The sequence below is a fragment of the Leptidea sinapis genome, chromosome 12 (genome assembly GCF_905404315.1).
Source record: "Leptidea sinapis chromosome 12, ilLepSina1.1, whole genome shotgun sequence".
In the NCBI taxonomy this organism is placed as follows: domain Eukaryota; kingdom Metazoa; phylum Arthropoda; class Insecta; order Lepidoptera; family Pieridae; genus Leptidea; species Leptidea sinapis.
The window spans coordinates 4,321,219-4,347,699 of NC_066276.1; the positions used below are offsets into that span (position 1 = coordinate 4,321,219).

Sequence of the window (26,481 nt, forward strand, 5' to 3'; positions counted from 1 at the left end):
TGTAATTGAAATTATTTGTAAATTTAATTGAACAAGGTATCACCTTAATTACAGGTATTTTTTAACTTACAGAACTTAAATAAACTTAAATAAACAGAATTACCATTCTGTTTTCAAAAGAGCAACCTTAGAGTTTCGTGCTCGTTCTTCTCGAAGGAAGAGCCTGCCTAGCCTTGCCTGCTTCCTGAACGAGCCGTATGAAAAAATCACAAATTTCAAGTGTAATGCAATTTACCTACGAAATAAAATATTTTTGATATAATTTGATTTGAACTGTAACAAACATGTGATCAACTAAAACTACGTTCAATCTGATAATAATTACAAACAGTAGCCCAGTGTTGTAAGCCTTAAATTACGTTCTAATTATTTTAAACAAAAAAAAAATATATTCAACCTATCACCTAATTATAAATAATTAACAGTACTTAGGTCATAGTCTGCAGTAAAGCCTAAGCTGGCAACATTTTCTCTTTGAATTGCCAGACTTATTCTTTGAAAGAGATATGCTATCAATTTTGGATATGCATTCACATTTTATGCTTTTACTGGGCAAGCTTGGGGCTCACACACTTCATCATCATTCTAGCAATTTAAGACAAAATTAAAAGCACTCCAACTTCGTTAAAAATATCATGACAACCGCGGGATTGTTTCTTGATCAGTTAGACCCAGACTATAAGCCTCGTGCTCGACTATAATCGTGAGACCCTTGTTAGATGAACTCAAAACTTGAACATCATTATTATTAGCCGGAAGACGTCCAATGCTCCAATGTCCAAACATCTCACACGATTATCGGTCCTGCGCTGCCCTAATCGAATGACGATCACGTACTGGAAGACACAGGTCAAAAATTGAAATTGATATTTCAATATTTGACAACAATAAACATCGTGAATAATAAATTTGTGACTAATTTTATTCACAAAATTATGAAAATATCAATGAAATAGTGATAGCTAGCTTACTACGTAGTCTGAAAAGTTAATAAAGACAACTATACTATAAATACTATCCCATAAACCGGCTCTCTCAACTCTCATATTCATATTTATGATAAGTATGTTTATTTAAACTATATTTAGTTACAGAGTAGAGACAGATGCGTAACTTATTTAACCTTAAAATTTCAGTTTATAAATATATTTGCAATGATACAATTCGCTACTGAACAGTGAAACTAAACGACACACTAACCTGCGGTAGATTTGTTTTCTTGGTAATTTTTTACTTCTAATTCCTATGTCGCTATGAGCTAGAGCTATTAAAGGCATAAAAGGAATCAATTTTCTCAAAATTTATTCCTATAGAATTCATTTTGATGTCTATTCTAATATACTAGACACTTCAACCGCTTCGGAAACAAATGGCGCTCTGAGAGAGATGAAGCGGTGCAAGAAACTCTCCCAGCATTTTTTTTTGCGGTCTTTTTAGTCAAATATACAATAATATTGTATTGCTATTACTATAAAATAAACATAATCTAGTCCCAGGCTATCGGATCACTTAGATATTCAGCTGTGGAGTAGTATGATTTACGTTATTTTATAATAAAACATTTAAATTTATTTATAGATAATGCCTGAACTGTGGCTGGGACTTTATTATAAAAGGGTAGGTATACATTTACTCTTAAAGCTATTGTATAAATTTTATATAAATGTATATTATGAAGCTTACTAGAATTAGTTACAAGTAATCCCTTTTTTCTAGTGTTACAATAATGAAAATCACTATTAAGAGCAATAAGGTGACGATTTTTGTGGACGCATATTAAATTTTCATAAATGTACTGACAATGAACAGTAATAATAAATATTTCTTTAAATTAAGTAGTTTAGTTATTAGTTTAATTAATAGTGAAACATCAAATATTACATTTTGATGTAACAATCATCAAACAAACAAACTGAATAATATGTATTGTATCCCATGAATTGGATACAGAAATAGTAATCGACGTATCTCCCTGATGATTTCATAACATAGTAGGACATGTTTGTTTATAATCCTTGTGGGACTGCAGATGTCAAACAAGTCAATTTGCAGACGCAATTTCTTTTTTTTGCATCTGGAAAATGATCGTACGAGCAATCTAACAGTATGCCATTTATTGTACACTCATGCTCTGAGGATAATATTATTTCAGTATTATATATAGTAAAAGTTGGTGCGATGCTGAAATTTGGCTGTACGAATCAGTTTAATAGGCCTTTTTATAATAAACTTTATAATTACGTCATTGAATAATTTACATTCATTTATAAACAATTCTTTAAGATTTCTATGCTTAATCACTCCGGATTTATTATGCTTGGCTACAGTTTGAATAGTGCACTCATTGTTAACTGAGCATGAAATATGCCTACTCCAAGGTTGTCACGCGAGAATATATATGATTATAAAATAATACAATTGTTTTCGTGATTAATATTATATCAAAAATGAGCTCCGCCAATGTGCGATATCTTGCGAAGTCCACATCTCTGCGTTTTTTCCCCAAGGTCTTTATTTGGGTAACTCGACTCTATACTTAGAGAAGTATGAAATTTATCAAATGAATTGATAACTGAATTCAGCTTCAACTCATTTCCTAAAATCTACTTCACTAGGCTCCTGTGTAATATTTTTAATGTATTCTTTTGAAAGACTACTTTTACTATAATGTCTCATGTCATGTGACGACTTATGTTGTTTTGTTTAGAGGAATCATAGTAGCGTCGCTGGCCTTTACGGAAGGTGTACATGCTTTTTTCGAAGGTTCCCATGTTGTATCGTCTTGCAGACACCTCACAAGGAAACTCATTCCACAGCTTTGTAGTACGTGAAAAAAAGGAACGCTATACATCCAGATGATGGGGATGATATTCTCATTTGTAGCGTGTCGTGCGAAGTTGAAATTAGGTGGCAGGAATCATCAGGTGATATAAGACACAATGAAGCGACGTCTCTACACAACGCCATGTGATCGATTCGTTGCTTGCAGCTCTGCGTTGAATATGGTCAAATGGTTCGAGCTGATACTGGGGTGCGCCAGACCAGAGATGACAGCAATGGTCTGACCTTCGCTTTGTATACCTATACCATATATAGAATTAAGGACTCTCTTAATAACAGGTGAACATTTTCAAACTGTTTTAATTGACGGGTGGGAGGCATCATTTGCTATCCTCCTCAAGGGATCAAACCTCAATCTATCAAAACTCTGACTGGCGACCAATGACCATGAGGAGAGTCAGACTTTGCACCAGATCAGTGGCAGATCACAGCCCTGGTTCGATGCGTCAGTTAAAGCAGCATCTGACTACAAAAAACAGGCGTATCGAACTTGGGTTGCCGCGCTGGGCACATAGGATCCGAACTGCAAAGTTCTTAAGAGGAAATATAACCGTGCCTCCAGATTTTTAAGCGGAAAATCGCCCGAGCGAAGTCTAAGCACGTCGTCAAAATCGGCGAGCAGCTTTCCAGTTACCCGACCGGAACACGCAAGTTCTGGTCGTTGTCGAAATCTGCTCTTGGTAACTTCAACCAGCCGTCCATGCCACCTTTGCACATGAGGAATGACATCCTGGCCCATATGGCAAAAGAGAAAGCCGAGCTCCTGTGCGCTCTTTTCGCATCCAACTCGACAACGGAAAAGAATTGCCGACCATCCCACGGTGTCAGAGCTCTATGCCTGAAGTACAGTTCAGACAGAAGACTGTTAGGCGAGCTCTGTTTACGTGAACGCTGGAATGCCCCAAGGCTGTGTGCTATCTCCCACGCTGTTTCTTCTGCATATCAATGATATGTTGGACACCTCCAACATACATTGCTATGCAGACGACAGCACTGGTGATGCCGTATACACGGGCCATGTAGGTCTCTCTCGGAAAAACGTCGACCAGTGCCGGGAGAAACTTGTGTCTTCAATCGAGTCTCGAATTTTACTGTCTCACTTTGTTGTCTATCCTTTTTTTGCGGAATAGGAGGACAAACGAGCGTACGGGTCACCTTGTGTTAAGTGATCACCGCCGCCCACATTCTCTTGCAACACCAAAGGAATCACAAGAGCGTTGCCAGCCTTTAAGGAAGGTGTACGCGCTTTTTTTGAAGGTACCCATATTGTATCGTCCCGGAAACACCGCACAAGGAAGCTCATTCCACAGTTTTTGTAGTAAATGGAAGAAAGCTCCTTAAAAACCGCACTATGGAGGACCACCACACATCCTGATGGTGGGGATGATATCCTACCTTGTGGCGTGTCGTGCGAAGGTGGAATTCGGCGGCAGGAATCAGGTTAAACAGCTCTTCGGAACACTCACCGTGATAAATGCGGTAGAAGACCACACATTGAAGCGACGTCTCTGCGCAACGCCAAGTGATCCAGCCGTTCTCAGAGCACTAGGTCCCTGACAATTTGAGCTGCTCTACGTTGCACGCGGTGAAATGGAAATCATGCGCCAGATCAGAGATGACAGCAATACTCCATGTGTGGCCGGACCTGCGCTTTGTAGAGCGCTAGAATGTGGGCTGGCTCGAAGTATTGCCGTGCTCTATTGATGACGCCCAGCTTCTTCGAAGCCAATTTGGCTTTGCCCTCCAGATGGCCACGGAATTGGCAATCGCTCGAGATTTCGAGACCCAGTATTCTGATACTAGGCGAGGCTTTTAGGGAAGTGTTATCGCAGAGCGGTGATACGATAAATGGGGTTTTTTAGTGGTTAACGCGCAAACTTGAGTCTGCTGGGCGTTAAATTGGACAAGATTTAATGTACCCCATTCCGCGACCTTCTCGAGAGAGGACTCGATAGGCCTACGGTCCTTGACACTAACCTATGCAAAACATAGCGGTACTAGGCTAGTGTGATAATTAATCCGGACGAGTCTGGCCCAATTGTGCTGATATCATAAGACGGCAGCGTGACTCACCCACTTTTAAAAAGCCCTTAATCGCCTCTTACGACACCCTTGGGCCTCGGACTCCCCTTTTCTTTTGTGCTGATGAATTCAATAAACTATACTTCTAGCAACGTATTAGCTTCATATGGAAACAGAAATGAGTAAAGTACACTTATTATATTAGTTATTAGTTCTGATATTTTGCCACTTATTACTTTTCTATGCAACATAAAAGTACATTTTACAACCAAAACGAGTTATAGTTTTAGATTGTACTTTGTTATGCAATAGGTCCCAGCTGATACGTGTCTGTAAATATCAAATCAAATTAAATCATCTTTATTTGCAAGATAAGGTAATAATAAGATATTGTTGGCTTACAATTAACAGGTGCTCTTATCCTAACCCATAAGGCATGCAAACTTATAGTGGAATACATAGTCAGTTCACGTTTTAATTTCTGTAACATTTATTATATACTGTACTATACTAGAAAAAAATATATACATCCCAAGCAAACTAAAATTGACATTAATCATACAATAGTTATTATTTCATAGAATTATTCATTTTAATTTATAATATAATGTCATTAGCTACACAATGATATTGAGTTCAGTTGAAGTTAATTTTTATTATTTACTATTTATCGTCAAGAAAATATTTTAATGAGTAGTATGCTTTTTTATTTAGTAAGATTTGAGTGACTTTTTAAAGTAGAATATATTTTTTATTTATTGTCAGGTAGCTTATTGTAAATTGTTGGTCCCATGCAAAAGATGCTGTTTCGATACAACTCTGTTCTGGACTTCAAATGTCGTGATTTGTTGTCGTTTCGTTTCGAAATTAGCGTTTCATATTTATTGATATTATTCTTTACCATAACTGCTACTTCATAAATATATATTGATGGCATGCTAAGAATATTTAATTTAATAAAGTGAGGTTTACATGATTCGGTTGCTTTTAGTGAGCAGACAGATCTGACACATTTCTTTTGAGCTTTGAATACTTCATAAATCCCTGGAGCATTACCACATAATAGTATCCCATATCTCAGAGTGCTGTCTACATACGCTTGATATGCTACTAACACCGCAGTCACATCAACTACTTTCTTCAGCATATGTAGAGCAAATGAGAACCTATTTGGTTTTTTAATGACATAATCTATGTATGTTCTCCATGACAGATTGTGGTCAAGATAAATACCCAAGAATTTTGTGGACTTCTCTTCATTAATCGCATTACCGTCATAATTTATATTAAATTCATAAGATTGTGTGTTTTTATAAGCAAATTTCGTCATGCATGTTTTATTTAGATTGATTTTTAGATTTTTATAATTTAACCACTCTATTAGTTCGTTAAGCGAATTGTTTATGTAATTTTCATATTTTAATGGATTATTGTCAATAAATATGGCAGTACTATCGTCTGCAAATAGGACCATTGGATCCTTAATCGTTTGAGGAAGGTCATTTATATAAATAAGAAAAAGCAGTGGTCGCAGAATACTGCCTTGGGGCACGCCAAATGTTGCTTCTGATAAATATTTCATTTTGGTTTTAGTGATAAGATTTATTTTAGTTATTTCTGTTAATTGTTGTCTACCAGATAAATATGATTTAATTAAATTAAGAGCATTGTTTCTTATGCCATATTTTTCTAATTTATTGATTAGTATTAAATGGTCGACATAATCAATAGCTCTAGTCATGTCCATAAATATTGCTGTCACTCGTTTTTTTATTTTCTAAACTAGTCATTACCGTTTCCAAAAAGTTATAAATTGCTTCATTGATAGACTTATTTTTCCTAAAGCCTACTTGCTCCTTAGTCAAAATATTAAAGGTTTCAAAGTAAGAATACATGTTTTTGTGTATAAATTTTTCAAAAACTTTTGATAAGATTAAAATCAAGGCGATAGGCCTGTAAAATTGCATATCCAGTTTGTCTTCTTTTTTAAAAATAGATTTTATTATGGTTTAGTTTCATTTTATCTGGGTATATACCATATTCGATACACTGATTCATAATGTAACTTAATACTGGGGCTATTATGGTAGCGACATATTTTATAACTGTTGTATTGAAATCATCGTATCCGTTAATTAACTATTTGTGTTTTTAATGACTTTTTTGCACCCAGAATTTCATAGGAGCATTTTGGGTTAAAAAAAAGTGACTTAGGTTGATGGTGTCTAGTGATGTATTTGGGGTTATCATTATAACCACTTTTTTTGCTATCATTATAACCACTTTCTTTATATCACGGAGAAAACAAAAACAATAATTGTAATATATTTTTAAAAGATAAGAAAATATTATTTATTGCTGCAGGCATTCAACGGCTTACAGAATAGTAAAAATAAGACAAGCTTTTGAACAAAAACCCGTTTGCTATAAAATGGACGACATTAAATACAAAAGGATAACAAATAAAGGCAAAAGAGATTTCATTCGACATTCAAAAAGATTTAAAACTCTTGTAGAATTTGTATAACTCAGTAAAAGGTTTTTTGGAATTGCTTAGATTTCTGTGCCTTGAAATGAACTTATTACAAATTGGGATCTTATCACTGATCCATGCTAGAGCTTAGTGGTAAGTGATTTCCTCCACCAATTAATACAATCATCATATGGAAATATAGTGATGGCCTAGCTTGGCGATTATGGCAAAACCTCCCAAAACATGGCAGACACTGTAAGGCCCCGGGCCCCAGTCCCCGGCGGCCCCGCTCGTGGTGGCCACGGTAGCAGCCACATAAGCGACGCGACGGGGCAGGGAGCTCAGAATCCCCTGCTGCGAGAATGCTACCACAAACTAACACCACGTTGATAGGCCCCCCACAAGATGGACCGACGATCTGGTCAAGATTGTCGGAATACGTTGGATGGGGGCAGCGCAGGACCGATCGTCGTTAAATCTTTGGGGGCGACCCCAGTCCAGCAGTGGACGTCTTCCGGCTGATGATGACATGCTTTAGATTTAGTGAAAGCTAAGTTTTTGCTCTAAGAAAATTACAAATAAATATTTTTAATGATAAGTTGTTTGTATAATTTCAACTCTTTTTATAATTGCATACAAATTATATATTAACAATGGCAACATTGTTCTTAATCGTGGAGATCTTAAAAGATTCCGTTTCATACATAACTGCAGACGAATCTAATACGGTTTCTAGAGTTCTTTCTGCTGCTTTAAAATTAAACAAAATTAATATAACATGAAATTCTAAAATTCAGTGTCGGATTATATTGCTAGTTTTAACGACAGTTTTCACTTCAATAAATTCTGGGGATGGTATCTTAAGCAATACGGCCGCAAATATATCTGTACATTTTGAAAAAAATGAAATTATTTTGTAATACATGTTTCCTATACATGAATAAATGAATAAATAAATAAATAATAACTATTGAGATATTTTACCTCAAAATCACTTGAATGAGGAATCTCGATAGCGTTTCTTTGTAAAACCCCATCGTCATCTTGGATCGTGGTAGCTGTAGACTCCATGTTGATTTGCTTGAATATATCAAATTTGAATCACATTTTAGTGATGGATTTCATGCACAATGTTTGAACTGGGTCTTGCTTTAGTTACGCGAACCTATGTTTTAAATTCCATTAAATCTGAAAGAAAAATTTGTACATTAGAATATTTTAACTGATCAAAGTTATTATTTAATTAAATTTTATTTGGAAATAGTTTTTTATCGGAATAAGGTAAGATGCTAAGCTGCAATGCCCACAAATATATAAAGTATCATATTCAACAATTTTGTATTCTCCTATTTTTTTATTTATAATTTGTTGCCCGTGTCTTTTAATTAGAACCTTAGAACGAAATTAACAAAATTTTTATTTTATTATAATAGAGTAGACAATAAAAAACTATGCTGGCTTAAAGCGGTTACAGAATAATCAAGCTAGAATGTCTCATCACCATTAAAATGTGACGAACCACAATGTTATTAAATTAGATTACAACTATATTTTATACATATAGCAACCCGCAACTCCTTGTTAGCCGGTTGTAAAATGTAGGTAGGTAGGTGATGGGTGAATTATATACAAATATTATTTATTTATTTATTCAAGTGAAACTTCTTTAGAATCGCTGTGATTTCAAACCGGATGCAACGGAAAAAACGACAGGTAAGAGACACAAATACAAAAATGTGTAGGATGAAGCCGGCAAAGAATGAGACAGAAATATGCATACTATTGAAGTGAAAACCTCTTTATTATCATTGTGACTTGAAAGTCGATGAAACGAAAAAGCGACAGTACAAAGAGCAGTCACATCAATTCATAATATTTTTAAGATGGGAGATAATGAGATAGGAATCATAATACAATGTTTTGGTACCAGGCGATCATAGTTAAAGATGAGATTGTCTTAAGTATGGCGCGAGTATACCTAAATATATTCTGACTCCAAGCGCACGACGTATTACTACATAGACACCAGGAGAACATATTATTATATATATCAGTGGTAGGAATGTCTTTCATAACGGTTGAAATCATAACGTGTCATCCTAGCAACACGTACCGGGAATTCATATGCAGTTTAGAGGTTCATGCACCATGCAGGTTTCACAGCGTTACAGCGCTAATAATTAATAATATAAAACATAATTCTTAATGCTATTATAGATTACTCATATTGACAATGTTATTTTATAATAGTTTTACAACAAGCTGTATTACAGAACAACTGCCTCTTGTGTTTCTTATATTATGTGTGCATGTTTGTGTGTGGGTGTGAAAGCGTATGAGTGTGATTAGTTGATAATAATATGTATATATTTAAAAAAAATGAGTACAGCACTGCTTTAGACTGGTGTAATTTAATAATCGCACCCTTCAATTTATCCTTTTCTAACATGAAGATGTCTAGAATATCATAGTAATTATTGTAATTATTTAGAATCCTGCGTATAATCGTGTTGGTTCCGGCGTAGTTCCAGTGGGTCCTTATTAAAAAATCTACATGCTTCATCGTATGACGTCTAGGGATGATATGCTTTGTAATATAAATATTTTTGATTTTTTTCTGTGCGGTTTAAATCATCATATACTAGAACTAAATATTACCCAAAATCGTAAGTGACTTGCCACATTCTATTAGAGATACCAGTAATACAAAATCATTGCTTTTAAGGTCTATGTAAGAGACGTTTCTTGGGAATGATTGCCGCTGATCATGGCCACATACTCTAGGAAATGCCTATTACTAATGAGCATAGCGTGGGTGTCTCATTGTATCATTTTTTCTATTGTTTTTCTGTGTTTTTATTTTGCTTTGTCTCCTTTGCTATTTGATTCAGTCATGTTTATTATCGACTTTAATTAGATATGTTTAGAATAACAATTATTTAATATTAAAATATTTTAAAATAGAATAAGTGCACTCGCTATTCCTCACATAAACACTTAAGTTTCATGAGGATGGCTTTTTAATTGATGAATTGTTTCTTGTATATTTTGAACAATAAATAAAAAAAAACTTATATTAATTAAAACTATTTTTGATGCTTTATATAGTACTTTAAATAGTAGTACATTATAACTAAATAGAAATAAAGTTAGTTAAGTTTACCTGCACTTCTTACTGAACTTACTTAACCAAGTTATTGTGTTATAACTTAATATCGTTTTCATTGTCGACCAACTTTACCTTAACGAAAAGGTATCCATTGTCAAGATTTATCCTCCCCTACTTACATTACCAATTCTAAGAAACATTTCAGCAAAAAACCCGAATTTGTGTGTAGACTCAATACTTTCATGTCAATTTTAAATTGTGATTCATAAATATAAAAACGTTGGTGTCGTAATAGGTAGAAGCAGTGGCTCTCATGGCCGTGTTCTCGGTTCGATCCTTGCCTTCTACATACGGAGTGCCAAGAGTGAGTGTCTCTTGCACACGTTCTTCTCAAATCTGGGACAGTCTTTTTTCAATGAGTGGTAGTTATTGACGTTCAAAAAATGATATTATATCCTATTTTGAATAAAAATATTTGAATTTGAATTTGATAATCCACTGAACTTCTACGAGTTTATACATAAAATAGATTTGTTTACTGAAAAAGTTTTATTTTTCTTATGTTTTCTTATTTTGTTCTTATAATATAGTAATTCGAATTTATATATATCATTAATATATTAAAAGTAAATTTATTGAATTAGGCGTTACTTTGCGGAAATCCATAATTATACAAATGATTTAAGTTTTCTTTAGTGTTAATTCCGCCAATATTTATTTTTTGAAACAATTCAAATTCAAATTCAAATATTTTTATTCAAAATAGGATTTATAATCACTTATTGAACGTCAAAATCTACCACCCATTCAAAAGAGACTGCCTCAGACCTGAGAAGAATGGGCGCAAGAAACTCAGCGGGCTTTTTTTTTATATAAAATATGGATTACAATGTAATATTGTACAATAAACATTAATAATTAAGGAGCCTGAGGGTCCGTGGTGTCATTAAGAAAATCGTTTATGCTATAATAACCTTTCCCACACAAACGTTCTTTAACAATTCTTTTAAATTTCGTAACACATTTGTTTTGTACATTTTCTGGGATCATATTGTAGAAGCATATACATCGCCCAACAAAAGACTAACTCGACCCAACCGAGTAGTAGGCATAACAAGTTTATGTTTGTTCCTCGTGTTAACATTATGAATGTCACAGTTTCTAGAAAATTCCTCAATGTGCTTATGAACATACAAAACATTATCAAAAATGTATTGAGAAGCAACAGTCAAAATGTTTATTTCTTTAAATTTTTCTCTTATTGATTCTTTAGGACCTAGGTTATAAATCGCGCGAATAGCCCTCTTCTGCAGCACAAATATAGTATTAATATCGGCCGCACTGCCCCATAACAATATACCATAGGACATAATACTATGAAAATAACTAAAGTATACTAATCTCGCCGTATCTATGTCAGTTAACCGTCTGATTTTCTTAACCGCATATGCTGCAGAACTAAGCCTATTTGCCAATCCTTCAATATGGGGGCCCCACTGCAATTTGGAATCAAGAGTAATGCCAAGAAATATAGCAGATTTCACTGGTTTTACCACCTCACCATTTAATAAAATATTCGCATCTACATTTTTGACATTTGGCGCGGTGAATTTAATATATTTGGTTTTATGATTATTTAACAATAAGTTATTGGCGCTAAACCAGTACACGATGTCAGATAGAGCATTGTTTACTTCGTCATATAAAACTTGGCTTCGTTTCACTTTGAATATAAGTGAAGTGTCATCCGCAAACAATACCACCTTGTGTTTTTTTTCTACAAGGTTAGGTAGAACATTTATATAAATTAGGAAGAGGAAGGGTCCAAGAATAGACCCTTGTGGTGTACGGTGTACCGTATACCGAGTATACCGTATACCGAGAGGAGTCCCAGGAGATCTCCTGCCATTCACTTCGACCCTCTGAATCCTATTATTTAAATATGAGATCAGAAGATCGAGTGCAGATCCTCTTATACCATAGTGGCATAGCTTCCTGACCAGCGTTGAATGTTGAACACAATCAAAAGCCTTAGATAAATCACAGAAGATACCAAGTGCATTCTGTGATTCCTCCCAGGCCTCAAAAATATTCCTGATGAGTTCAACACCTGCATCCGTAGTCGAGCGTCCCCTAGTAAAGCCAAATTGTTTTATATGAAGTAACTTATAAGTGTTAAAGTGAGTAAGCATTTGGCTTAAAATAATTTTTTCAAAAATTTTACTTAGGGTCGGCAACACCGAAACAGGGCGACAGTTATTCGGGTCAGAAGTGAGTCCCGATTTAAATATTGGTGTAATTTTACTATACTTCAGAAGGTCAGGAAACACGCCATGTTCAATACAGCTATTAAAAACTAGTGCTAGATATGGTGCTATGACGTCAATAACAGAACTTATTATTTTTACAGATATGCCCCATATATCAGCAGTTTTTTTCATTTCTAAGGATCTGAAAGTTTTAATTATTTCTGCTGGGCTAACAACACTGAATTTGAAATTTTGTTTACATTCCTTAAGATTTTCCAAAAGAAGTGACTCGGCAACACTGGTGGAGGAGACAAGGGTGCTTGAGATGGAAACTGGAATGTCAGAAAAAAAATTCTCAAAAGCAGAAGCTACTTCCTGCTCAGAGTGGATTTTTGTATTGTTTATTATTAGAGTATATTCAAACTTGCAGTCTTTCGCTCTTCCAGGTTCCCAGTTAATAACTTTCCAAGTCATTTTTATTTTATTTGCAGCATTTTTAATTATTTCCCTAATATGCATTGACTTAGCAATAGAACATACTTTCTTAAATAATTTTGAATAATTTTTCACATATACAAGGAAAGATGCATCATGATTACATGATGATCTCTCACTATATAGCTCATATAACCGTTGTCTGCTCCTATGAATACCAGCTGTTGCCCAGTTGTTAAATGACAAGAGACCACCCGAGTTGATTGTCTTTGAAGTAAATATAGAAGCAAACTCTGTTTTAATTATTTTAAATAACTTACCATACATCTCATTTGGAGTACTGTTATAATTCAAATACAAGTTTAAGAGTTTTTCTGAAACATTGCCTCTATATTTCTCCATTCGCCTATTGTTTACCGGAACAAACATAAACTTTTTAGTTGAAGTACATTTGTTCCCTGCAATATTAAAAGAGGCTAATTGACCAAAGTGGTCTGAGCTCAGTTTACTAATTATTGATTGAGAAATAGGTTTATAATTAGTAAAAATATTATCAATACAGCTTTTAGAGGTGCTGGTTACTCTAGTAGGTTCTAAGAAAATATTTGATAAATTATATGATTTAAACAAAGATTTGAATCTAATACTTGTGGTGGATTTTTCTAATAAGTTAATATTAAAGTCACCACAAATCATAATATATTTCTTAGATTCTGATAATTTTGATAGAACCTCCTCCAATACACTCTCAAATAACTCATATAATGCATCGGGGGGTCTGTATATACTTACAACAATGGCACACTCAAGCTCTGCACAGGCTATTTCAATGGTACGTTCAACAGAGAGGCCCACAATATCTTTACGGTCTTTAAATTTAAATGATTTACTTATAAGTATAAGAGACGCCACGTGTTGCCTTTTCTCTGCTAAACACACTTGCCACCCGATGACCACTGGAGTTAAAAATGAGCTCATATTTTCTAAGCCAGTGTTCAGTAAGACATAAGATATCAATATTTTCATGGTTCATTAGTAACTCCAGTTCCAGTTCTTTACCTAACAATCCTTGCATATTTTGGTGCATCAGGTTTATAACTTTACAATTATTATGTTTACTATTACTTGTACACTGTGTATTTATATTGCTAGAGGAGTCCCCTATTGTCTTATTGACTAGTTTAAATAATTTGGAACATATTCCAAACCAGAAACTGAACTATAAGACTGCTCAATAGAAGCAGGGGACCGGGTTTTCAAATAATTGGCTGAGTTATAAAATAAATAAAAGGATAGCGATTTAGCTATCTGTCTTTTATAAAAATTAGATAGGTGTAACCTATCAAATGTCAACATTTTACATTTATGATTAATTATATTATTAATATCAATTATGTGTATGTTACTACATAATAAATTACCATTATATGTCACATAATTTGAATGAGACAATAGGGTTAACATATTATTCAAATTGTCTCTTGCTTTGTTTTCCTGTGGCAAATTATGTATGAATGGCAGTGTGAATATTATAAGATTTTCTATTTTTAAACTATTTAACTCATGGTATAATTTTTGTAGAACATTTTTATTTAAATTCCCTCTTCTCCCAATCATAACAATAATAGAAGTATTAGAGCAGTGAGTATCACTAAGAATTCTTTTTATAATTTTATAGTAACTTGCCCCTGGCATACAAATATTTGATACTAACTGCCCGTTACTAATTTTATGCAAAATCAACCCCATATTTCTTCCTAGTTCATCGCTATAAATCTTAATATGTTTCTTATGTGAAGAAATTGTTTGTGAGAGTTGATTTTTAATAACAGGAGTAGTGGGAGCCCTGACAGATTGAGCAATTGCTTTACTGTTACTTTATTTGCCTGAAGGGCGTGTGGAAAAGTGACAATTACAATCACTATACATTTTAGAAATTGAGTCAAAACGCTCTGCATTATAGTTACTTAATTCAATTAATTCGACACGTGTTTCGCCTCTACACGAGGCATTCTCAGGACGTGTTGTCTCGCCAAAATCTGGCACGAGACTTTAGTCTAGTGTTTCGCCTCTACAAGAGGCGAAACACGTGTCGAATTGTTTTAAAAAACAAATATTGGCGGAATTAACACTAAAGAAAACTTAAATCATTTGTATATTAAAAGTAAATTACATATCGTTTTGTTGTAATAAACGATAAATTGCATCATTTTAATTTGGGGTATTCGGGACGCCTGCGCCACCAGGTTCAGGCGATTTTGTATTCACCAGGCTTACGGAAAGCTAAGAGTTTCCGAGAGAGCACTATACGAATTAAAATACGGATTTAGTCGCAGGAAAAAAAAAGTTTTGAATAAAAATATTTGAATTTGTGATTAAGTTAGCTTTTACGCGATCGAATAGGTAAAAGATCTTACACTTGGCACTCAGATGTGTTTTCAGTTCTAGAATTTATACGGATTCAATATTTTACAAGGCTCTTGATATCTCTGATGTTATTTTAATGAAAATAAGGGACGAGACGAGTAGGATATTCAGCTGATTGTAATTGAGACGCCCTGCCCATTACAATGCAGCGCCGCTCTAAGCCGGCACTTAAATTGCGCTTGTAACCTTGAGACATAAGATGTTAAGTCTCGTTTGCCCAGTAAATTCACTAGCTACGGGGCCTGTCAGACCGAAACACAGTAATGCTTACACATTACTGCTTACGGCAGAAATAGGCGTTGTTGTGGTACCCATAATCTAGCCGGCATCCTGTGCAAAGGAGCATCCCATTGGTCTACAGTATTGGCCACGGTGATCACATACCATTAGGTGACCCCTACGCATGCTGGTCTTTTTAATAAATCTTTCTAATAAAATCAGCCAGAATAATTTAACAAAAGCCAGCTGAGAACAAAATTGTACATTAACCTATAGATGAGTTTGTGTACGTGAACCTCAAATCGTTTAGTATAATGCGTCCATTGCATGTTTAGGTACATAAAGCAGCTTTATCCCAAACTAATAATAAGCAAGGGAAAAATTTTCTTGTACTGTGTTTTTGGATACATTATAAACACTGAAAGTATTACTATTTCCAGGAGTTTGAATCTTTCTACATCTATTCGACCTCTTTCCAAAAGTGTGAGTGTAGCTGCAACAACGGCTAATGCAAATTTTAAAAGAAGACTTTATCCTATTAATATTATAAACGCGAAAGTTTGTAAGAATGTATGGATGTATGTTTGTTACTATTTTACTCAAAAACTTATAAATATATTTTAATGAAACCTTACGATAATATATCTACTCATCAGTGTAACACATTTATATAGATGTAGTGTGAATTATCTAAAATGATGACAAAATTTATTAATTTATTTCTAAAGCACATTTGATAGTAACAAATTGATTATTAGTTTAAAAAAATAATTTGATCGAGTGTGGTATTCAAAGTAGATAAACTTTGTCTTACACTATATCATTTGGACAAATATTTGAATAGTAATGACGATGACGATAAACAACCGAGTGCGTGATATTCTGTTGCGGTCTGGTGGTGGGCGAAACGAGCGCGTAGGCAGTTGTACGACTGCGGGCGGGGGTGTTATTAATTTTAAACACTTGCAGTCCCCATTAAAAGTTGCATTTTTAATTACATATATCAGATCGCAGGGTGAAACCTTAAGGGTAGCATGCATGCATATGGGCACGTCATGCTGTTCCCACGGTCAGCTCTACGTGGCTTGCTCACGCATTTCTAAATCGTATAAAAATATTGAAATATTGACGCAAAATAAAATATTTTCTATCATCATTTAGAGGGGATAATCTTTAGATTTACTGATTTTGAAAATTCTTTTACGAATAGAAAGCCACATGTTTTGTGAGTACATATTTTTTTTGGCTATATTATATTTACCCGAAAAATTAAGCTTTTTCGTGGTAGTCGGATTTGAAAAGTAAGTCGGAGCAAAACGGCCGAACACTAAATATGAGTTATATGGCAAAACAACGTTTGTCAGGTCAGCTAGTATTATATAAATTAATTTAAATTGTTTTTTCGCGCCTTATGGAACATCAAGAAGAATATTAGTCATGCATATCTATCTATACATAAGGCATGTTATGCGTGTTAGTTTTCATGTGATATTCTTCCTCTACATCTTCATTTTTTTTTACAGTCTCCACTCATAACAATTTGGTCTTTCCTAGTGCTTCAGTACAACTACTTTCCAAGTGATTGACTCAACTATTGTACATCAGTAGTGCGTTTGATTGTTTCGATCTCGAATTTATCTGAAAATAATTCTAAGTTTTTTGTTAAATTCAAACGACTCATGTTATCTTTTTTTGCCGCTTTCATTTTTAAAAAATCAATAGAAACACAAAGTTGGTTATTAGACAAAATATCGGATGGAGTACTTATCCAATTGGAGTCATCTCCTTGCAAAGTTTTAATATGTTCAGTATTACTAGCACAGCACCTGTGCTTGCGACCACTTTAACTCTTTCATGTAAATTATCATTTAAATTATCTTAAGAGTGAACCTAAGGGTTGGATCAAAATGCACACAGTGTGCTAAATTTGATTAAATCCAGTTCAGTCGTTAGGAGTTCATTGCGGACAAACTTCGTGACACGAAATTTTATGCATAAAGAAGATGTATGTATGATTTGTAATTAAAATGGCTTAATTACATCCTTTTTAAAGGTTACCGTTTATTATTGAACCAAGAAAGAGGTCTTCCTGATAAAGTACCCCAATTGGTGCGAAGTTAGTCGGACATTGTAATCACATAGAAAAAAAAAATAGCTCAAATAAATTAAATGTATCTACGCAGTAGTACTATAGTCATAATGTTTTATTTTGCGTATTAATAACTGGTTTTTTCAGTGAAATAACATCTATATCCGTTTCCTAAAAGAGAGCTGAAGAATAGTAGTCGGCCCCGCATTCACTTTGAAATAAAATCCTTCTTACTATTTCAGCTGAGCTGTAAATGTTACGACAAGATTGATGTTTATCCACTTCAGTTAGTGATTGTTTGCTAAACTTAGCTAGTTCCGTACCTATATACGTGGGGCGTCGTAGTGTTTAAATTCTCTTTGTGGGGCGTTTAATAAAAGTGAGAATATATATATACATTTATAGGATAATAACGCTCAGAACGATAGTTTCATTTTTAGTTCCTGTCAATATAGAAGTACCATTATAATCATTATTGTGTACGTGAGCGTCACGTACTTAAATTCGCCAACACGCACACAGATAGCCAAATAATGTTGCAAGTGAATAGAGATTTCCCTAAATCAGTAAATTGTAAGAAATACTAGGTTATAATAAGAAAGAAGAAATAAAATATAAATAAAGAATTTAATAAAAACAGCACGTATTTAATTATTGTTGCAACAAGTTTTGAAGTGTAAGTAAAGAAGTTCTTTAGAATCGTTGTTTTTTAAACTTGATGAAACGAAAAAGCGAGACAATAGAGGCGCCGTTCCTAGCTATATCCGAGGTTTTCTAGGATGCAGAGAATTAATTTGGGATAATTTTTGAAATCCAAGCTGGCCGCCGTGCAAAATTATGATTTGAACAATATGGATATCGTATCCGAGGTCCTCGAGGGTGCAGAGGACGACTTTGAGATCATTTTTAAAATCCAAGATGGCCGCCGTGCAAAATTATGATTTGAACAAAATATGGATATCGTATCCGAGGTTCTCGAGGGTGCAGAGAACGAATTTGGGATCATTTTTGATATCCAAGATGGCCGCCGTGCAAAATTATGATTTCAACAATATGGATATCGTATCCGAGATTCACGAGGGTGCAGAGAACGAATTTGGGATCATTTTTTCAATCCATGATGGCTGCGGTGAAATATTATGTTTGGGGCTATACGTATGCGTGGTGGTCATAATAATAACCTTAATGCCAAACAACTCATAGGCATCTGTCGGAAATTGTTGTGCCACATGGAACTAAAATCTTTGAAATCGTAAGTTTGTGCGGTGGTCATCTTGGATTTCAAAAATGATCCCAAATTCGTTCTCTGCACCCTCGACAACCTCGGATACGATATCTATATTGTTGAAATCATAATTTTCCTCGGCGGCCATCTTGGATTTTAAAAATGACCCCAAATTCGTTCTCTGCACCCTTGAGAACCGCGGATTCCATATCAATATTGTTGTAATCATAAATATGCACGGCAGCCATCTTGGATTTAAAAAATGATCCCAAATATTCGTTCTCTGCACCCTCGAGAACGTTAGAACTTTTGAAGTCGGTTAGAAAGAGTGGCCGTTAAAATGTTCCCACGAGCTCAACATTTTCCGAACATATGAAAAATTCAGTAATTTAAAAGAAATATTGATAGTGACCAATAAATTAAGATTATTTTACTTTGAATAATTATAACATCATGTGGCGTCGTACATTATAGCCTCCTATAAATACAAAAAGCCATCCCAGCGGAGGAACTCGTGGTAAATAGTACTTTCACAACTGGCAACATATTTTTTAATGGAGTCTGTTTTATTTACAAAATATTTTGCTGTTTTGACGATCCTATTAGCTTAAATTAAAAGTTGTGAAATAGTATTTTGGTGCGAAATGTGATTTTCTTATCATATGTTTTATTATAAGACGCTTTGTGACACCCTTTCACTGCACAGTAATTCATTTTTCAATTAAATTTCGCGCACTGATTGTCCTGGAAGTTGACAGAATGACACTGACGCGGCGGGAAACTTATGTGGTCATAAACGACCACATTCAAAGTGCTTCATTTCGCTTGGGCCTACTCACGTTCTAAGCGTTATTATTCTATGTATATTTTAATATATATAAATTACGTGTCACGTTGTTTGTCCGCGATTGACTCCTAACTAATGAATCCTCTGTGATTCAATTTCATTACAACAACAGGCAGCATTTTTTACGAAATAATTCTTGATTGAGGAATCGAGTAGAGCTATGTTACCTCTCTTGCACTAGATCGCCATAGTTTTAATTCCGAATAAGAAATATTTATAATTTATTACAAACATAATAGAATTTTCTTTATAAAAGTAAAAAAAACTATGTCATGTTAAATAGTATTGGTAAACAGTAAATAATTTTTCATACTATTTTTATCTAGATTGAATGATAAATTATTAAACTTAATTATAAATTAAGTTTAAGTTTTTTAACAAGTAGGTAAGAGTTCCAATGATTATCAAGAAATGTTCACATTTTTATTGCATTGAAGGCATTCTGGGAACACAGCGCGCAGTAGCATTTTTCATCCCAAAGCGTTCGTGTAAAATGCTATGCACACTACCCGTCGATTTCTTTGTTTTCATCGACTATAAAATATTATGCGTCGCAACCAAGCTCCTTAATTCATTTTTTCGTCTCTTTTAACCCAATATTCCGCTGTCGACCCCAGCGAGGGCCATCTTTTCTTTCATCAAGGTCATACACATTTAGATTTCTGATGTTTTTCAAGCACAGATATTTTACAACTGCACGCAAATAAATTTTAGTCAACACACTCTAACAAAATGAAAACAAAAGACTTTCACTTCTATACAAATACAAAAAATAGCCTTATTATTATTATTTTAATTTTTAATTTCATTATTTCAGCATTACCAGCAAGTATTAATTTTTGTTTGGTTTCGGAGAGCTTACACCTCACTATCTCTATTAATTGAACGCCCTTCGTATTTTCTTGGATTATTTATGATCTACCGGAGCAATTGTCGATTTCATGAGATTTGTCCCCCCGTGTCTGGCAAACGTCGGAGATATTTAGAGTATATTTAACTCTGGAAATCTTTCAGAGTATGTTGTGATCTTGACGGTGAAAACGACATATTAAGTCAAAGTATATATAATTTTAAAATAACAATTAAGAAACACTGTAACATAGAACCCAAGTGTTAGTTGTACGTATATATTTTCAATGTGATTGTAACAAATATAACGCTGTGTAGAACAGTTAGATTTACAATTTTATAGTGATAAGTTCTTTATTTATTAATAGTTTCTATTTCTTATATTTTATTTTGTTATCCTTTTTGTACCTTAATTAAATAAGTTAATAATTAGGAATCAAGAGTACGTAAGGACTCGAGAGACTATTAATAAGTAATTCAGCCGAAATAACAATGTCAATTTGCCCCAGTACCTAAATACTCATAACAAGGTTTAGAACAAGCGGAAAACAAATAAGAACAAAGTACATTTGTCTTATTCTATTTATAGATATAGTCATTGTTTAAGTGATCATTTTTGTATAACCATATTAAAACAATACATTTGAAGGCATAATAATTATTTTAATACCTACAACAAAAAAAGTCCATTTCTGAGATGTACCTTAAATCAAGTAAATAGTTATTGGATTTTTAATAAGCTATATGTGTATTTGAGACACTCCTTTAACATTATGTTCATGTCTATTCCACACGAAAACCGTATTTATAAACGTAAGATATCACATTTTATATGGTATTTTCAAAAATCATTTCATTGATTCAAAATCGCTTCAGACTGTCAGAGTGCCGTCAGACTGTCAGAGTGCTTGTATGACGTCACGCTACGGATCGTGTCTCAGTATTGCATAATTAAAAAAAAATCATAGTAAAAGTACAATTATAACGGCTTCTATAGAACTCAACCAATGACTTACTGCGATCGAAATTTTTGTACAGGAATCTGGGAAGCCGACGTTAAGATTTTTTTATATTATTCACTCGTTTTGGCGACTCTTCTTTGTTTCCATCACGAGGTTCTACCAGATTTCAAATACTCCGCATTAGAACCCCTTTGTACCAAAAAAACTGATATGCTATGTGTGTAATAGTTATTTATGCAACTGTTGTATAATAAGGGGTGGGGTAACACCCATGTGATACTATTATCACCGACATTAGTGTTTTAATAGCTAATTATCAACAGTTGCATAAGTAACCTAATATCATCCATTACTGATTATATACAAATAAACTAAGTATTAATCAAGGAATTAATTATTTGAGTAGTAATTTACATTACAACGTTTTAAAATATCTGGCGGTGTGCTGTCAAAACTTGAATCGCAAATTTGATACATTTTTAGCTACAAATTTTTCTTGCGAATACATTTTTAGCTATTTATTAAAGTGAAACTTTTATTACATCGTCTCAAACTTGTTCGTCTGTGTGTTGCATGTCGCGTGACGGTCGGGCTTCGCCTATAGTTCGCAGCAGCTGACCGTGTAGTGCATAGACTATTACTCATTTGTGCCAGTGCTCCACGCTATTTTGTTTGTTTTTATTATTTCCCATTATCATTCCAATTTTCCAAGTATAAAATTAAGATTGATAAAGCGATTTTTATACATTGAATGAAATATTATTCTAAAAATTTATAGTTAAATGTCTATAATGTGAAAAATAGTTTCACTTTTACCGCGTTTTCATAAAATATTTTCTTTACGTAGTGATGATTCATATCTAAACACTTTGTACTGCAAGATAACAAACAAACGCCATTTATTGATGTTAAATAATAATTTGCTAGTATTGAAATAGTCAATGTTTGTAAATACAACTTGGAAAGTCTCCAAGGAAACTGAATCAATATTGCAATATAATATTCTCCATCGATTAATTTCCTCGCATGCACCTGTACGTACAGAAGCATAACTTATCAAGAAAATTATAACATAACTTTACCTTACAATATCTATATATATATTTCTATTTGGTGTGTCTACATTCTTCAACCACACTCGAGAAACTTTGAATGAGCTATGAATATTAAAAGTTGTTTTGTTTTAATATAACTTTCTGATGATTTATTGTGGGAATGCAAACAAAGTTAAATTTTCAGTAAATTTAATATTGGAGTAGGTACTTAATATTTAAGTTTTTTATGGAACTTAGTAGATCTATCAACAGGGAGGCGTTTTATAGTTTTGAGAGCTCTAAAATACAAAGAAAATTGATCGAGATAAACTGACCGCAATATCTTTGAAATCTGAAGCTATGTGTTTTTTTTTATAATTCAACGATTCAATACAAATTGGTGTAAAAACATATTTTACTATAATATAAAATAGTTACTGTTAAATTTTTTTATATTATTTTCAAATTGGTAATTGGTAAATTATAATAAATGGAAGTATTGTATCAATGATTTTCTATACGTCATTGATTGTAATAATAAACATAAACATAGTAAATTATTATAATTTAAGTTATTTGCAAAAAAATTATAAAAAAAAATCTATTTCACTCGCATCAGCCAAATTTTTTATTCGACTGTAAATTTGTTCGGAATATAAGAGAACAGTTTCTAGTTAAATGACGAACATTTTAAATATGATTATAATGATATGATGCCAGAAGCTTGGGTATGAGGAAGATCAATTGTGTGGGTCACGACAATGACATCTTTTCGTAGTTACGCTACATAAATTCGTTCAGGAGCTGCTGATTGCCGAGAACAGCAAACTTTACAAATAATATGATGACTCCGTGTCACCTTACATAACAGTGTAGCACCAAATCAAGCCGATTAACGTGTAAATACATAGCCCCACGCACACACTTACACTACTATAGGCCGACAGGCGGCCATTATGTGAATTGTCATCGTCTGTGACAGATCAGTTTGCTTCCCAATAAAATACTTTAAAAATACCGTCGTGCATTGTGAAAACGTCTAAAAACGATACTTTCAAGTATTTGTGGCCATATATGATTATGGGAGAAAAAATTGTGTAACTAGTATCCCCCGTAACACACTAGCATAACGGTGCTTCACTTGCTAATATCACGGCGCGGAGTCCTTCTTTTTTTAGTAGTCCATGTATGCTTTAATGGTCGAAATTGGCCGGTGAGACTTGAGGGGAGAAGATTGAAAAAAGTACTATCAACGTGTCTCTATCCATGTAGCTGGTAGCTATATGGGCAACGGATGAGCCAAAAATCAATCAAGGAAATGGAACAACGAGGAAAAGCTGCAGATATTATTAGAACACATCCACGTTGTTTTATTTAATGGAGCGTAAAGATGCTCCATTTAATTATATTATGAACTAGCTGTGCCCGCGACTTCATCCGCTTAGTTGTAGGTAGGAATATCGATGTGGATTTGGTTGTGGATGTGGTTGTAGATGTAGGTGTGGATGTTGATGTAAATGTGGACGTGGACTTGGATCTGGATGTGAATGTGGCTTTGGATGCGGCTGGGGATGTGGATTTGGATGTGGACGTGGGCTTGGATGTGGTTGTGGATGTGGATTTTGACTTGAATGTGGATGTGGATGTGGATGTGGATGTGGATGTGGATGTGGATGTGGATGTGGATGTGGATGTGGATGTGGATGTGGATGTGGATGTGGATGTGGATGTGGATGTGGATGTGGATGTGGATGTGGATGTGGATGTGGATGTGGATGTGGATGTGGATGTGGATGTGGATGTGGATGTGGATGTGGATGTGGATGTGGATGTGGATGTGGATGTGGATGTGGATGTGGATGTGGATGTGGATGTGGATGTGGATGTGGATGTGGATGTGGATGTGGATGTGGATGTGGATGTGGATGTGGATGTGGATGTGGATGTGGATGTGGATGTGGATGTGGATGTGGATGTGGATGTGGACGTGGACTTGGATCTCGATGTGAATGTGGCTTTGGATGCGGCTATGGATGTGGATTTGGATGTGGACGTGGGCTTCGATGTGGATATAGACGTGGTTCGGCTTTGGATGTAGACGTGGGCTTGGATGTGGATGTGGCTTTAGATGTGGCTGTGGATGTGGATTTGGACTTGGATGTGGATGTGGCTTTGGGTGTGGATGTGGACATCGATGTAAATATGGATAAAAATTACAACAATGCTTCTCTATACACGATATTAGAATTATTGCAGTCGGCGATGAAGCATGAAGGTTTATGGGATCACTCACGCGCAACAAAGCATCATATGTGGCCACAAATACTTATAAAGTATCGTTTTTACACGTTTTCTCAACGCACGACGATATTTTAAAAGTATTTAATTGCGACGCAAACTGTCACAGACGATGACAATTCTCATAATGGCCGCCTATCGGCCTGTAGTACGAGTAGTGTAAGTGTGTGGGTGGGGCTATGTATTTCGGCTTGCTTTGGTGCTACACTGTTACGTAAGATGACACGGAGTCCTTATTTTTTTACTAGTCCGTGTAAATCATCATATTATTTGTAAAGTTTGCTGTTCTCGGCAATCAGCAGCTCCAGAACCAATATATGTAACCACGAAAAGATGCCACTGTCGTGACCCACACAAATGCTTTCCTCATACCTAAGCAACTGACATCATATCATTATAAAGTAATCAATACGAAACAGCTGATCTCTACCGCTGTTTGATACATTGCTTGAAGGTACAAAATATATTTAAAATGTTCGTCATTTAACTAGTAGATAACTGTTCACTTATATTCCGGACAGACTCACGATCGAATCTAAAGTTGGCTTATGAGTAAAATAGATTCATTTCTATTTTTTTGCATATAACTTAAATTATAATAATTTACTATATTCATGTTTATTATTACAATCAATGACGTATAGAAAATCATTGATACAATACTTCCATTTATTATACTTTACCAATTTGAAAATAATATAAAAAAAATTAACAGTATTTGATATTATAGTAAAATATGTTTTTACACCAATTTGTATTGAATCACAATTCAAAGATATTGCGGTCAGTTTATCCCGATCAATTTTCTTTGTATTCGAGCTCTCAAAACTATAAAACGCCTCCCTGATGATAGATGTACAAAGCTCCATAAAAAACTTAAATATTAAGTACCTACTCCAACATTGAAATTACAAAAAATTTTAATTAGTTTGCATTCCCACAATAAATCTTCAAAAAGTTATATTAAAAACAAAACATCTTTTAATATTCATAGCTCCTTCAAAGTTTCTCGAGTGTGGTTGAAGAATGTAGTCACACCAAATAGAAATATATATATACGAGGGGCGGTCAAAAAGTTCGCGGAATGGCGGGGTTGGCGGGGGTGAGGTCGCTCCTCCAGGTAGCCGCTACTTGAGTAACTCATAATTACTATATATGCCAATTTCTAGCCTAATTGGGTCATTAGCTTTCGAGTTACAAACGAGTGAACAAGTAAATCGGGAACAAACTAGCCACTATGGAGAAAATTGAACATCGCGCCGTCGTAAAGTTCCTCACCAAACAAGGAAAAACGCCTCAAACTATTTTGCAAGAGATGTTAGCTGTTTACGGAGACTCTGCTCCTGGTAAAACCATGATTTACAAATGGCACGGCCTTTTCAAGCAAGGAAGGGAGTCAATT

General features: G+C 34.4%; 1 protein-coding gene across 4 annotated transcripts in view; it reads right to left on the reverse strand.

Annotated features, from left to right (window-relative positions):
- LOC126967192 (tachykinin-like peptides receptor 86C) overlaps nucleotides 1–26,481 on the reverse strand; it is a 100,240-nt gene that overhangs the window by 51,486 nt on the left and 22,273 nt on the right. For all 4 annotated transcript variants that reach the window (XM_050811670.1, XM_050811671.1, XM_050811673.1 and 1 more), the window contains exon 2: nucleotides 8,321–8,524. In XM_050811670.1, coding sequence (XP_050667627.1) covers nucleotides 8,321–8,407 — 87 coding nt within the window. In that variant the 5' untranslated portion in view covers nucleotides 8,408–8,524. The remainder of the gene's footprint in view (nucleotides 1–8,320; nucleotides 8,525–26,481) is intronic.